At 42.5% G+C, this 13,494-nt stretch overlaps 1 protein-coding gene across 1 annotated transcript in view; it reads right to left on the bottom strand.

The window, feature by feature from the left end:
- Window positions 1-13,494, bottom strand: part of CUX1 (cut like homeobox 1) — a 615,616-nt gene that overhangs the window by 22,825 nt on the left and 579,297 nt on the right. The window contains exon 18 of the mRNA XM_082244942.1: window positions 4,038-4,154. Coding sequence (XP_082101068.1) covers window positions 4,038-4,154 — 117 coding nt within the window. The remainder of the gene's footprint in view (window positions 1-4,037; window positions 4,155-13,494) is intronic.

Here is a 13,494-nt window from a genome sequence, read left to right as displayed (position 1 = left end):
AACAGCCACTATAATACAGAGAATATATAATAATAGAATGCATAAAACAGATATAGTACAGTTTCCAGCCAGATAAAAAAAAAGAATACTTAAAGCAATTATTGGCTGCCATATAGAGTTTGTATTTTATTTTTCTTTACCACCTTCTGGTATGGTGTGAATGACTCAAATACAAAGGAGAAGTGCACCCCCTAGTGCCAGAAAGTGGTATATCTTTTTGAGTATCAGTTTGAAGAGATTATGACAATTTTTTTGCATATACTGTAAATAGCTTAATTCTGCAAAACATGAACACGGCATGTTTCCCTGGATACATTGTCAGCAGAGTATAAAATAGTCCATCGTGTCCACCATCACATATTTCTATGGGGTCTACCCAGCAGTGATAGAGGGGATCCTGGAACTAGCACCATCTAATACCCAGTCCTTTAAGTGATGAAAGTAGACTCTGCATAGGACATTTCAAAGACTAGGGTGTATGACATCACGTCAGCCAGAGGTAATATAGATGGAACAAGGTCAGCAGTGGACAAGGTAAGGCAGGTAGCAGGATCATGATGAGGAGCTGCCCCTAGGAAGTATTGTAATGTACAGTGTAGAATTATTCATACATTCTCAGAAGATTTGTCAACCAAATAAAAAACACATCACCCGGAGGATGATGGGCAAAAAATTTTTTAGCTTTGCAATAAAGAGAAAACCACATTTCATTTGTTAATACCATTCAGTGCAATTACATTTATACTTCTTTAAAATGTATCTAAAAGCAAGCAGTAAAAATGGAGTTGCAATAAATCTTTTACTTCTATTCATTTTTTTATCTTTGATTTCTAAAAGGATAAGTTCACCTTTTAAAAAAAAAAAATACATGCATATCTTTTTGCAGGTAAAAAAAATGTGCATATATTATTTATTTTTATTTTTATTAGGAGCCTGCAGAGCATTGTACCTGAGATCAGCAGACTGTCGGTGTAAGCTGTCTGCTTGAACCTCGTACAGACAGGCAGTTACAGGAAGAATAAATAAACTACTCGGATCTCTGTGAATGAAGGACGTGGCCAGGTGAGCGGAGCTTTTAAAAAAATTGTGACTGAGGGTACAGGGAGTAGATCCCTGACCTGCTGTCACAGGGAGGGGGTAATTGGGGCTAAGAGCTGCACTCTAAAAACGGATTCATGTTCCCAAAGGTAAACTTATCCTTTAACCACTTGCTGACCACACTATAGCCAAAAGTCAGCTACAGCACAGTCTTACAGTTCTGGGAGGGCATCTATTGATGTCCTCCCAGATCCCCGTTCTCCTGCGCGCATCCATGTTCATTCTCAGCTGATCCCATGTAAACAAATGCTGGTTATCGGCATTTCAATTCCTAAGCACGGTCACTGTGCAAGGAAAGGAAAGCCAATAATTGTCTCTCCCGTTACAGGGCACATTTACACTGATAATCAGGGCACTGATCATCCTTGAGCTGTTTCTACAACTTGATTGGAGTCCACCTGTGGTAAATTCAGTTTATTGAACATGATTTTGAAAGGCACACACCTGTCTATATAAGGTCCCACAGTTAACAGTGCATGTCAGAGCACAAACCAATCCATGAAGTCCAAGGAATTGTCTGTAGACCTCCGAGACAGAATTGTTTTGAGGCACAGATCTGGGGAAGGGTACAGAAACATTTCTGTAGCATTGAAGGTCCCAATGACAGTGGCCTCCATCATCTGTAAATGGAAGAAGTTTGGAACCACCAGGACTCTTCTAGAGCTGGGAGAAGAGCCTTAAGCCCTGTACACACGATCAGATTATCGAACGATCTGTGGTCCGTTTTTTGTGTCATGCTAGTCTGATGTGGAAAGTGAAGAGGTTATTTTCATACGAATTTTCCCTTACGACAGAATTCTACTTCAGAAGTGATGTCATGTGTTGGATTGCTTTGTATGTGTTCTTTCTCTCTGAGCATGCCTAGTCTTGCTCTTAAGATTTTTTTCTGTCGAAATCTCTACTAATGAGACGAAAATCGGACATTGTATTACGGACAACAAAAATTTTATAGCCTGCACATCAGAATTTTGTCAGCCGAAAAGTCGGAGTTGGCTGTCGAAAGCACCATACTAACAATCCGAAAATCGGCAGATCGGATTTTCAGGGAGGAGACCAAGAACTCGATGGTCACTCTGACAGAGCTCTAGCGTTTCACTGTGGAGACAGGAGAACCTTCCAGAACAACCATCTATACAGCACTCTACCAATCAGGCCTGTATGGTAGAATGGCCAGACGGAAACCACTCCTCAGTAAAAGGCACATTACAGCCCGCTTGGAGTTTGCCAAAATGCACCTGAATGACTCTCTGACCATGAGAAACAAAATTCTCTGTCTGATGAAACAAAGGTGAACTCTTTGGCCTGAATGGCAAACGTCATGTCTGGATGAAACCAGGCACTGCTTATCATACAGTGAAGCATGGTGGTGACAGCATAATATTGTGGGATGTTTTTCAGTGGCAGGAACTGGGAGACTAAACAGGATCAAGGGAAAGGTGAATGTAGCAATGTACAGAGACATCCTTGATGTAAACCTGCTCTAGAGCGCTCTGAACCCCAAACTGGGGTGAAGGTTCATCTTTCAACAGGACAACGACCCTAAGTACACAGCCAAGATAACAAAGTAGTGGCTACGGGATAACTCTGTGAATGTCCTTGAGTAGCTCAGCCAGAGCCCAGGCATGAACCCGATTGAACATTTCTGAAGAGATCTGAAAATGCCTGTGCACCGACACTCCCCATCCAACCTTATGGAGCTGGAGAGGTCCTGCAAAGAAGAATGGGAGAAACTGCCAAAAAATAGGTCTGCCAAGCTTGTAGCATCATACTAAAAAGACTTGAAGTATTGAGCAAAGGCTGTGAATACTTTTTTTTAATATAAATTTGCAAAGGTTTCAAACAAACTTCTTTCACGTTGTCATTATGGGGTATTGTTTGTAGATGTAGCGCCCTCCTGGGTGGGTGCTAGAGAGAGAGTATAGTTTGTGGCTCTGTCTGCCTATCAGAAGAGCAGCAGGCAAATTCTATATTGCTTTCTGCTTAACAGAGTGTGTGATTCATCTGGTCTGGGGAGTGTTTCACACTGGTCCAATGGGGAGGCACATTGGACAGTGGAGGAAACCAGACCAATGGGTACACAGGCTTTGATACAGCCCCAGTGATTGGCAAAGACTGCTTGTCTCGGTGCATTGTGGGGTGTTGTGTAAAAGCCAGGAGCACATGTGCTGTGGGGTCTTTGGCTGGTGAGCAGAGTCCCATGGGGAGGATGACGGCTGTCTCCTCCTCTGCATTGGTGGCATGTGGTCACAGGCAGTCGGCCTGGTGAACCAGAAGAAAGGAGCTGAACCCAGAGGTCCAGGTGAGCTAACTAGAGGGGTTGAGACACTGGAGAACCTGGAAAAGCAGTATCGTAAGTATAGGGAATTGTGTCTAAGGGCCTGACCTGTGAGGGGGCTACCCCGGAGTAGAGTAGTCAGAGGACGGGTGTCAGCTGGTGGAATGAAAGGGGGTGCTAGGCGAGTACTCTGAATATAGTTGCTCAACCAAGTTTCATGACAGAGACTTTACCTTAAGTTCATCTAGCGGCAAGGTGAATCTGCAGCTTTGCTGCATCTTCAGATAGGAGTCCTCATCAACTGTGAATAGTTCAATTCTGGTGTGTCCCACTCTTCCCTTCTCCCATCCCTAATTTAAATAAAACCACAAAAAACAACTACATCCCCTAGACTGTTCATTGACTGAGCCATTGGGAGAAGAGTTTAATTGTGCATGCTGCAGTTGCTAACGGTAACCCAAGCGGACCCGAAAGTGTAATATTCAGCAGTCCTACATAGAAGGGGGCAGTGCTACATAGAATTTTGAGCAAAATAATGAATATAATCAATTTTGGAATAAGGCTGTAACATAACACAATGTGGAAAAAGTAAAGTGCTATGAATACTTTCCAGATGCACTGTATAAGGGTACAATCATATTGGTCATACAGAATGGGATCTTACCCTGCCTGGGTAGCTCTGCAGGAACTTAATCTTCTCATACAGCTTGATGTTGTCAGCTCTCAGATTGTCCAGCTCACTCTGAAGGGCTCTCATTGTATGATGCATCATGCGGTTTTCCTGTATAGCAGAAACAATATGTATCCCTGGTAAACCTACTATTTCAGGAGGAACAGGCTAAATAGAAAATTTGTAACTTTTTCTTCATACAATATGTGAGATAAACTCCTCAATTTGTTTCATACGATGACAAAACTATAAGACAAATTACAACATTTTATTTCTCTTTTTTTTTTTAATACAGAAAATTTACGGGATCCCAAACAGTGGTCTATGGGCCACATATGGTTCACCACTTTTATTAATGTTGCTTAAAGCAGCTTCTTAACAGGTGTTTATCCCCTGTCTATCTTAAAGCCTATCTTAAAGTGGAGTTCCACCCAAAAGTGGAACTTCTACTTTAAGGCCTCCTGACCCCCTGACGTGCCACATTTGGAATGTCATTTTTTTTGGGGTGGAGCGGGTACCTCGATTTGACAGGTAACCGCTCCCACTTCCGCTCGGGCCGCAAAGTTCTTCTCTCCCCCTCCCTCCCTGCAATCTTCACTCATCACAGGTTCCAGAAGATTGCCCATCCACTCAGGATGTGCAGCAAGCGCAGTGCACACCCAGCTGTGAAGCCGCAAGCTGTCACAGCCGGGTGCTCACACTAGAGATGCTGGCGTCACTAAGGGGAATAGGGAGAGAACCGAGGCTCCCGCCGGCCACATCGCTGGATCGTGGAAGAAGTGAGTGTGTGTTTATTAAAAGTTAGCAGCTACACTTTTTTGTAGCTGTTGACTTTTAATAAACACAAAAACGGGTGGAACTCCGCTTTCACATCTGTGGCTTATACAAACCAATTCCAAAAAAGTTGAGACCCTGTACAAATTGTGAGTAAAAAAGGAATGGGCTAATTTACAAATCTCATAAATTTATATTTTATGTAAAATATAATAATATAATATAATAATATAATATAGATAACATATCAAATGTTAAAAGTGAGACATTTTGAAATGTCATGCCAAATATTGGCTCATTTTGGATTACATGAGAGCTACACATTTCAAAAAAGTTGGGACAGGTAGCAATAAGAGGCCTGAAAAGTTAAATGTACATATAAGGAATAGCTGGAGGACCAATTTGCAACATGATTGGGTATAAAAAGAGCCTCTCAGAGTGGCAGTGTCTCTCAGAAGTCAAGATGGGCAGAGGATCACCAATTCCCTCAATGCTGCGGCAAAAAATAGTGAAGCAATATCAGAAAGGAGTTTCTCAGAGAAAAATTGCAAAGCATTTGAAGTTATCATCATCTACAGCGCATAATATCATCCAAAGTTTCAGAGAATCTGGAACAATCTCGGTGCGTAAGGGTCAAAGCTGGAAAACCATACTGGATGCCTGTGATCTTCGGGCCCTTAGATGGCACTGCATCACATACAGGAATGCTACTGTAATGGAAATTACAACATGGGCTCAGGAATACTTCCAGAAAACATTGTCGGTGAACACAATCCACCGTGCCATTTGCCATGCTGGCTAAAACTCTAAAGGGCAAAAAAGAAGCCCTATCTAAACATGATCCAGAAGTGCAGGCGTTTTCTCTGGGCCAAGGCTCATTTAAAATGGACTGTGGCAAAGTGGAAAACTGTTCTGTGGTCAGTCGAATCAAAATTTGAAGTTCTTTTTGGAAAACTGGGACGCCATGTCATCCGGACTAAAGAGGACAAGGACAACCAAAGTTGTTATCAGCGCTCTGTTCAGAAGCCTGCATCTCTGATGGTATGGGGTTGCATGAGTGCGTGTGGCATGGGCAGCTCACACATCTGGAAAGACACCATCAATGCTGAAAGGTATATCCAAGTTCTAGAACAACATATGCTCCCATTCAGATGTCATCTCTTTCAGGGAAGACTTTGCATTTTCCAACATGACAATGCCAGACCACATACTGCATCAATTACAACATCATGGCTGTGTAGAAGAAGGATCCGGGTGCTGAAATGGCCAGCCTGCAGTCCAGATCTTTTACCCATAGAAAACATTTGGCCTATCATAAAGAGGAAGATGCGACAAAGACGACCTAAGACAGTTGAGCAACTAGAAGCCTGTATTAGACAAGAATGGGACAACATTCCTATTCCTAAACTTGAGCAACGTGTCCCTTTAGTCCCCAGACATTTGCAGACTGTTATGAAAAGAAGAGGGGATGCCACACAGTGGTAAACATGGCCTTGTCCCAACTTTTTTGAGATGTGTTGATGCCATGAAATTTAAAATCAACTTATTTTTCCCTTAAAATTATACATTTTCTCAGTTTAAAAAATTTGATATGTCATCTATGTTGTATTCTGAATATTCTGAATAAAATATTGAAATTTGAAACTTCCACATCATTGCATTTCTGTTTTTATTCACAATTTGTACAGTGTCCCAACTTTTTGGGAATCGGGTTTGTATATTTTTTTATTGCACGAGGACATTTGGATATTGACTAATTCATATTGACAGTACTATCAAAAGAGTTGAAATGAACATTTTTCATATTACGTACAGAGGGTGTTGTAAAGGGCAGAGAACAATTAACATAGCGGCAAATCACATTTTGGATTTTTGCAGCCAAATCAGTGTTATATAAATTGTGGTTGGATGTTATGGTATACTGCACATTGTATATTGAGCTTTGTTTTATTACTGAAAGTGCACCAATTTTACATGGCAAAAGATTTAAAGTTCTGTTAAAGGATACGTTCACTTTTTAAACAAAATATGAAATGTAATTTTTTTTTTTGTAGGTAAAAAAATGTGCATTGGGTTACAGAAAAGAAATTCACACAATTCCCCCATCAACACAGAGAGTATTGACAGCAGAATCCCTCCTGCTGAGCAATTGTCCTGTCCCGGTAATGGGGCAGGGGAAGTGATTATAGCTATCAGATATAGCAGCTGCCTGCAAAAATCACAAGTGAATTTGGCAGGCTAGTCGAATTCCAGTTGATCAATCAACTTGGTACATTCAGCCTGTCCATTATTGATTTGAATCCAACTGTCTATGGCTTGCCTAACACTGTTTTCTTAAAGGATAAGTTCACCTTTCGTAACATGTTACACCCACATGTTAGAACCGGACCGCCCCCCATACCATCCTGATCCCCGCTTGACAGCTAGCAGGGTTCTTCACCCTCCCCGCTTGCTACCACAATTTAAAAAAAAAATGTGGCCTGCCCGGTTGCTTCACTGACAGGGCTCTGTGCATGGAAAACTACAAGGTCTGGCAGCCTTTGCGGCTATCAGCTTGTAGATTTCAATTAACTACCACGGCGCTGTGGAGCACAGTGGTAGTTCATTCACCCTTCCTGTCAGATTGTATCTGCTTACCCGTATGGGATGTACAGGCAAGCAGATAAACTGGCAGATCTGCATGACACCAGCAATCTACTGATCGCTGGTGAAATGCTTTACAGACTCCAAAAAAATAATAATAAACACACATTTTTTTACCTGCAAAAAATTTGAATTTATTAACTTTTTTTCCAAAAAGTGAACTTATCCTTTAATGTAGTCTTCCTGAGGCTGTTAAAAAATCCCAAAGAATTCCTTGATATCTGTAGTTCCGAAAAATGAAAGGCAGAGTTTAAAGAAATTTTATTAAAGTAATTGTATGCATCAATAAGTTATTTATATAAAATAACCTGATGGTTAATATTATGGTTGCTACTAAGGTTAAACGTTATTTCCATGTACTTCGGCTTGCTGACAACTTCTATCCACACTAAATATGCAGACAGCTCTCCTGCTACCTGTTTATGATTTAGGAATACCTTATGTTAAGTGACAGTATAATGGATAAAGGCCCGTACACACGTACCGATCGTCGGCATACAAACGTCGGTGGACGAAGGATCTGCCGATTGTACGCGTGTTAGTATGGTGCCTCCGACAGATGTCTGCGCACAATCCGCGGACAAAAGTCTTTCTTGCAAACATGAAAATATTTGTATGCCGACACCAGAACGGACGATTGTTCGCCTGTCAGTACGCAATTCTGCCGACACACAGCTACAAATCCCAACACGCATGATCAAACCAAATGAGTTCCCGGAAGAATTTTCTCTAGTAAACTCAACATTTTATTCAGAAAGAACTTTCGGCTCGCGGAAGTCCAAGAAATAGGTGAAATGCGGAGCACATGCTCATCTTGATAAATGTGAGAAGAAGGAAGATGCTGCTCATAATGCCATACTTTTCTAATAAAAAGGCATGTGTTCTGTTATGATGAAGATAATGTTTGTCTATTCTATCTGTTCTATCAAATTTTAGAATTAAATAATTTGAACTCTTCACCATTATTTTTGTATTTTCACACCAAAGATCTAACTATTGATATGACCCTTTATTCTTTTATGAATTAATGTCTAAAACATATTTTTCAGGTTATGCACAATATTAAACATGTTAACAAATTCAGATAGGCCATTTTTTATTTTCAATTTTCTTTATTTTTTGGATCTCAGCAAAAAAAAAAAAAAGCAAACATCAATACTTTCCGTATAATAAACTAAACATAAAAAAGGTCCATTTGGACAAAATTAAACTAGAAACTGGCAAACAGGGGTAAAATAAATAATAGGGGGTTACACAAATTAAAGTTGGTGATAGCTATAATCAGGTTGCCATGAGGGCAGGTTTGGATCCTGCTGGCCATATTGCCACTGGCCATGTGGCATTTGGCGAGGTGGTGGGTGTTGTGGAGGTGGAGGTGGAGGTGGAGGTGGAGGGCACGGGTGCTCCTGGCATGCATGGCTGTGCTCATTAAGTATGCCGTTTTCAGCGTTTTGCAGCACATCCAGAATAATTTTTCTGGCATACTGACACTGCCTGAGGTCCACCTTATCCAGGATTTTGGCAGTCATATTCCCGAAGGACTCATTTGCCTCCGGTTTCCTATGGAGGGCTATGGTGGCCTCCTGTATGAATTCATCTGTGATGTCGTCTATGTGTTTCCTCTTTTGCCTCCGTTTGGCAGGAGGAGGTGGTGGTGGAAAGAGTTCCGCAGGCTCCTCAGGCTCCACAGGCTCCCCAGGCTCCTGGCTGCAACCTGGCTCCTCCTCAGTGACACTTCCCTGTTGATGAAATGAACAATTGATTAGAATGTTATAGTGTATATAAAAAGTCATGTTTGTTATATTATTGTGAACAAATAGCAGACTTTACATACAGTGGCATATCTAGGGTCTCCAGTGCCCTTGTTGAGGAGCTGTATTTGGCAACAACCCCCCCCCCCCCCAAGATCAATGGAAAACTGTAACCCACCCCCCCAAAAAAAAATTAAAGGGCATTAAAAGTTTCTAATTTGCCCCTTGTTTGCCCAGTGTAGAGCTCTCTAGTGGGCAATCATTGTCTCAGGTGTGAAAAAGAAAGAGAGGGTTGAGAGATAGAGAGAGGGAGAGAAAGAGGGGGTGTGAGAGAGAGAGGAGGGGGTTGCAGAGAGAGAGGGGCCTGAACTTGCAGAGGGCTTGATGTAGGGCATTGAGGGTGAAGCAGTGCAGGGAAACATGAATAAGGAAGCCACCTGCCTTGCTGACCCAGAGTGAGAGACCAGAGACATGGAAGCAAGGATGGATGTATCATTTGCAGGAGCTGTTAGTTTTGTATTAAAAAAGGTTGAGCCAGAGGAATGCTGAGGCTACAGCAGTGTTTCTAAGGATCAGAGGTGTGCTGGGGATGCAGCAGTGTTTGTAAGACCGGAGGGGTGCTGGGGATGCAGTGAGAGGCAGTCTCAGTCTCCTGGTCTTTTGGCTCAGCTGCTCTCAATGTTTTACACCTGCATGAAGCAGCTCTCAATGTTTTACACCTGCATGAAGCTGCTCTCAATGTTTTACACCTGCATGAAGCAGCTCTCAATGTTTTACACCTGCATGAAGCTGCTCTCAATGTTTTACACCTGCATGAATCCGCCTGCAAACTGGGGGTTCTGGGGTGTGCAGGCTGAGTGGATTGTTAAAATAAACAATAAAACAATGCCAATGTTTTTGTGACCCACCCCCCTTGGCCTGCGCCCCTGGCGGTTGCCTGTCATGCCAACCCCTTGCTATGCCCGTTTACCTAAAGGGTCAATTATGGTTTAGCTTATAATTTTGTTACATGATTACATTTTAGCAGACAATATATTGTGAAATGCCATACCTGAGTAAAACTCTCCTCCAGGAAATCCTCATCCTGGCTTGGATCTACCGACACTGAGCCCTCTGCCGATGTAGAAGGCAGTGTAGAAATTGACGGCCTGGATTCCAAGGTGTCTGCCAGGAACCGCATGTTATCATAGTACCACAGCCGTGGTACATGTACATTCCGTGCCCCTGCTCCAGACTGGGTGGACTCCTCTATTTTTTTTAACTCCCGCCTGTAGGCAGTACGAATACTGTTTATTTTTTTGCGTATATACTCAAAATTTGCCCCAGGATAGACAGGCTTGTAGAAGGCCACCAAATGTTCCATGGCCTGTTTTCGGAGTTTTCGATTTTTATAATCCGCGGACTTCACTTGCCACAAACACGGCAGTTGCCTGAACTCATCAATAAAACTTATTAAAAAGTTGTGGGTGGTGAAATTGTCCACCATATTGCAGGACAGTATATGCCTGCAAGACACAAAACAACACAAAACATATTAAAATAGCATGTATTTTGGCACATAATAAAGATATTCCTAATAAAAGCTGTATAGGGCCCAAAACACACACTTTCTATTAAAAGAGTCGTACCTTTGTTTGTGGGGAAAAGTCGTGATTCGCCGCTCGATCGTGCTCCAACTCTCGATATGTCCGCTAGCGAATCGTCGGCCGAACGATCTGGCGTCCTTTAAATACAGCGCAGGCGTCAACTCCTCCTCCAGTGGCGGGCTTGTGCAGGGGTGTGTACGTGCCGAAGATCAGGCCTACATGCGACACTCACACCTGAGGCAGTGGAATAATAATTGTTTAATTAGGAACCATGTCTCAACAATCTGGGAGCTCAATTAGTGGGGGCCGAAGTGATTGGGCCACCCGAAAATCAAGGGCTACACCCATGTCAAAGCCAGAAATGGTGGAGATGGTCTCCATTTTAGAAAAAATGGATTACGATGGAAAGTTGGCAAATTACGAGCGGCCCAATGCCAGGAAAGATGGCATCATGGACAAGGTGGTGGCCTGTTTGGTCAGAAAATTCGGTGTCGAGCGATCGAAAGATCAGATTCGGAAACGGTGGTCTGACCTCAAACACCGTGAGCAGGATCAGCTTTCCCAAATCCATCGGATTTTGAAAAAAAGTAAGTTTTATTTTTTCTTTATTTTTTTAATCATGCAATATGTTTTTTATAATTTGGTGTATGTTGTATTAACATGTCTAGATTATAATGTCTATGTAAAAAGTTAGATTACTCATTTTAGTTGTCATGTCGTGATTTGATCGATCTATTGTTGATGTTTTAGTATATGACATTAAAAGTCAGGAAGCCATAGTGAAAAATATATGTATTGTGTTGCAACGAACGTTCTTTCCTGCACGAATCTTCTCAGCAAACATTCCTATTAATCACAGATTATTATTCAAACCTTTAAATAGGAGAAAAACGTAAACTCCGTGCCAAACAGTGGGAAAGGAGGAGGAGAGGTTTGGCAGCTCCATCTGCAGTGGAGGAAGAAGAGGAGGACATAGGCACAGAAGGTGGCACAGATTCCACTAAAGGTAATTGGTTCCTATGCACTGTCAAACATTAATGTACCATATTTTTCGTAGATAACCATGTACATGTCTTCATATTTGTTACTAAAAGAGCTATCAAGCAGGGCACCATGTCCTAACAAATGTACCTCTTGTGACTTTTATGATATGGCCAATGTTTTGTATTATGTAGATGAAGACATTATGCCGGAAATAATCCTGGTGGAGCCTACAAGTGACCAGACACCAGAGCAACAAGAAGGTTGGTAGTCACAGATTTTTGTGTAGTGGGATCATAGAAATATGTGTATTTGCAATGATTGTTTAACCTTATATTCTTGTATTCCCTTACAAATTTACATTGCAGATGTTGCATCATGCCAGGATGTGGCATCCCCAGCCAGGTCAGAAGCCCGATCTCCTGGCAACGTGCCAAGCAGCATGGAAGCCAGTTCAGAAACTGTGGAGGAACCAGGACCAAGTGTCCAAGAGCCAATTGTGTGCCCACGTAGGTTTTTTCAGAATGATTTTTATCAGTGTTATTTTTAGCCTCCAATTTACAACACTAGTTCCCTATGGGAGCCTCTTTATTTGAATGGAAGTCGCACCGTAAGTCGGATCAGGATGCTCTGACTTGCGGGGCCACTTGCGTTGTGAAGATTTTTGAGGGGGAACTACACCAAAAAATTGAAGAACCCACCGTGGGTGTCCCCCCAAGTTCACAACCAGGCCTTTTGTGTGTGGTATTGAGTTTGAGGGTATGCCCACAACAAAAAGACAGCGTGGGTTACCCCCAAAACCCCTACCAGACCCTTATACAAGCATGCAGCTTGTCAGGCCAGGAAAGAGAACGAGCAAGCGGACCAAACACCCCCTGGACCACAGCAGGACACATGCCCTCAACATGGGGGGGTTTTGTTGCTTTGGGCCAGGGGGCCTCTGCACCGCACACCCAAAAGCACCTTACTCCCATGTAGAGGAGGACAAGAGCCTCATCCCCACAACCCTGTCTGGTGGTTTTGGGGGGTCATGCGGCCAGGGGGTTCCTAGGACTTTGGAAGCAACCTTTAACAAAGGGTGGCCCCCAGATCCCAGACCCCAATCACTATGTGAATGGGTATGGGGTACATAGTACCCCTACACATTAACCACATAAATGGAAGTGTATGTGAATAACGACAGGAGACGTTTATGAAATGTTCTTAAAGATCTTCATCCGGTCTTCTCCACTCTGCTCTTTGGATCTTCTCCTCTCCAGTCTTCTGCTGTCCAATCTTCTGCTCTTATGTTGTCTGCTCTTTTGCCCTAGGCTCTTCTTCTTCCTCCTGTCCTCCTCCAATGCTGTTGCCGTGCATTCTGCCCGTCTCTGGTCTCTGCATCTTAATATATATACATTACAACCATGCCCTCACAATGACGTCATCATGCGTTCACACCCCTAATGAATATATAGTAAGCTCAGGAGACCGGCAGAATCATCAGCAACAGCATTGGAAGAGGTCAGGAGGAAGATGAAGAGCCTAGGGCAAAAGAGCATAAGAACAGGGTAGGTATTAACTCGAGAGGAATTTAAAGATTACCTGCACACCAAATGTTTCTATATTATGACCTCATGTAGGTGATTCACATTGACTCCGTTGTATTTTATTTTCCAGATCATGTATTACACACTTGCACATTGGCCAAATTGACCCGTGAGGCTCTTCAATGCTGCT

Source organism: Pelophylax lessonae, assembly GCF_965119305.1.
Source record: "Pelophylax lessonae genome assembly, chromosome: 2".
Taxonomy (NCBI): Eukaryota; Metazoa; Chordata; class Amphibia; order Anura; family Ranidae; genus Pelophylax; species Pelophylax lessonae.
Note: the sequence above shows the minus strand (reverse complement) of the source record. Positions and strands in the feature narration are given on the sequence as shown.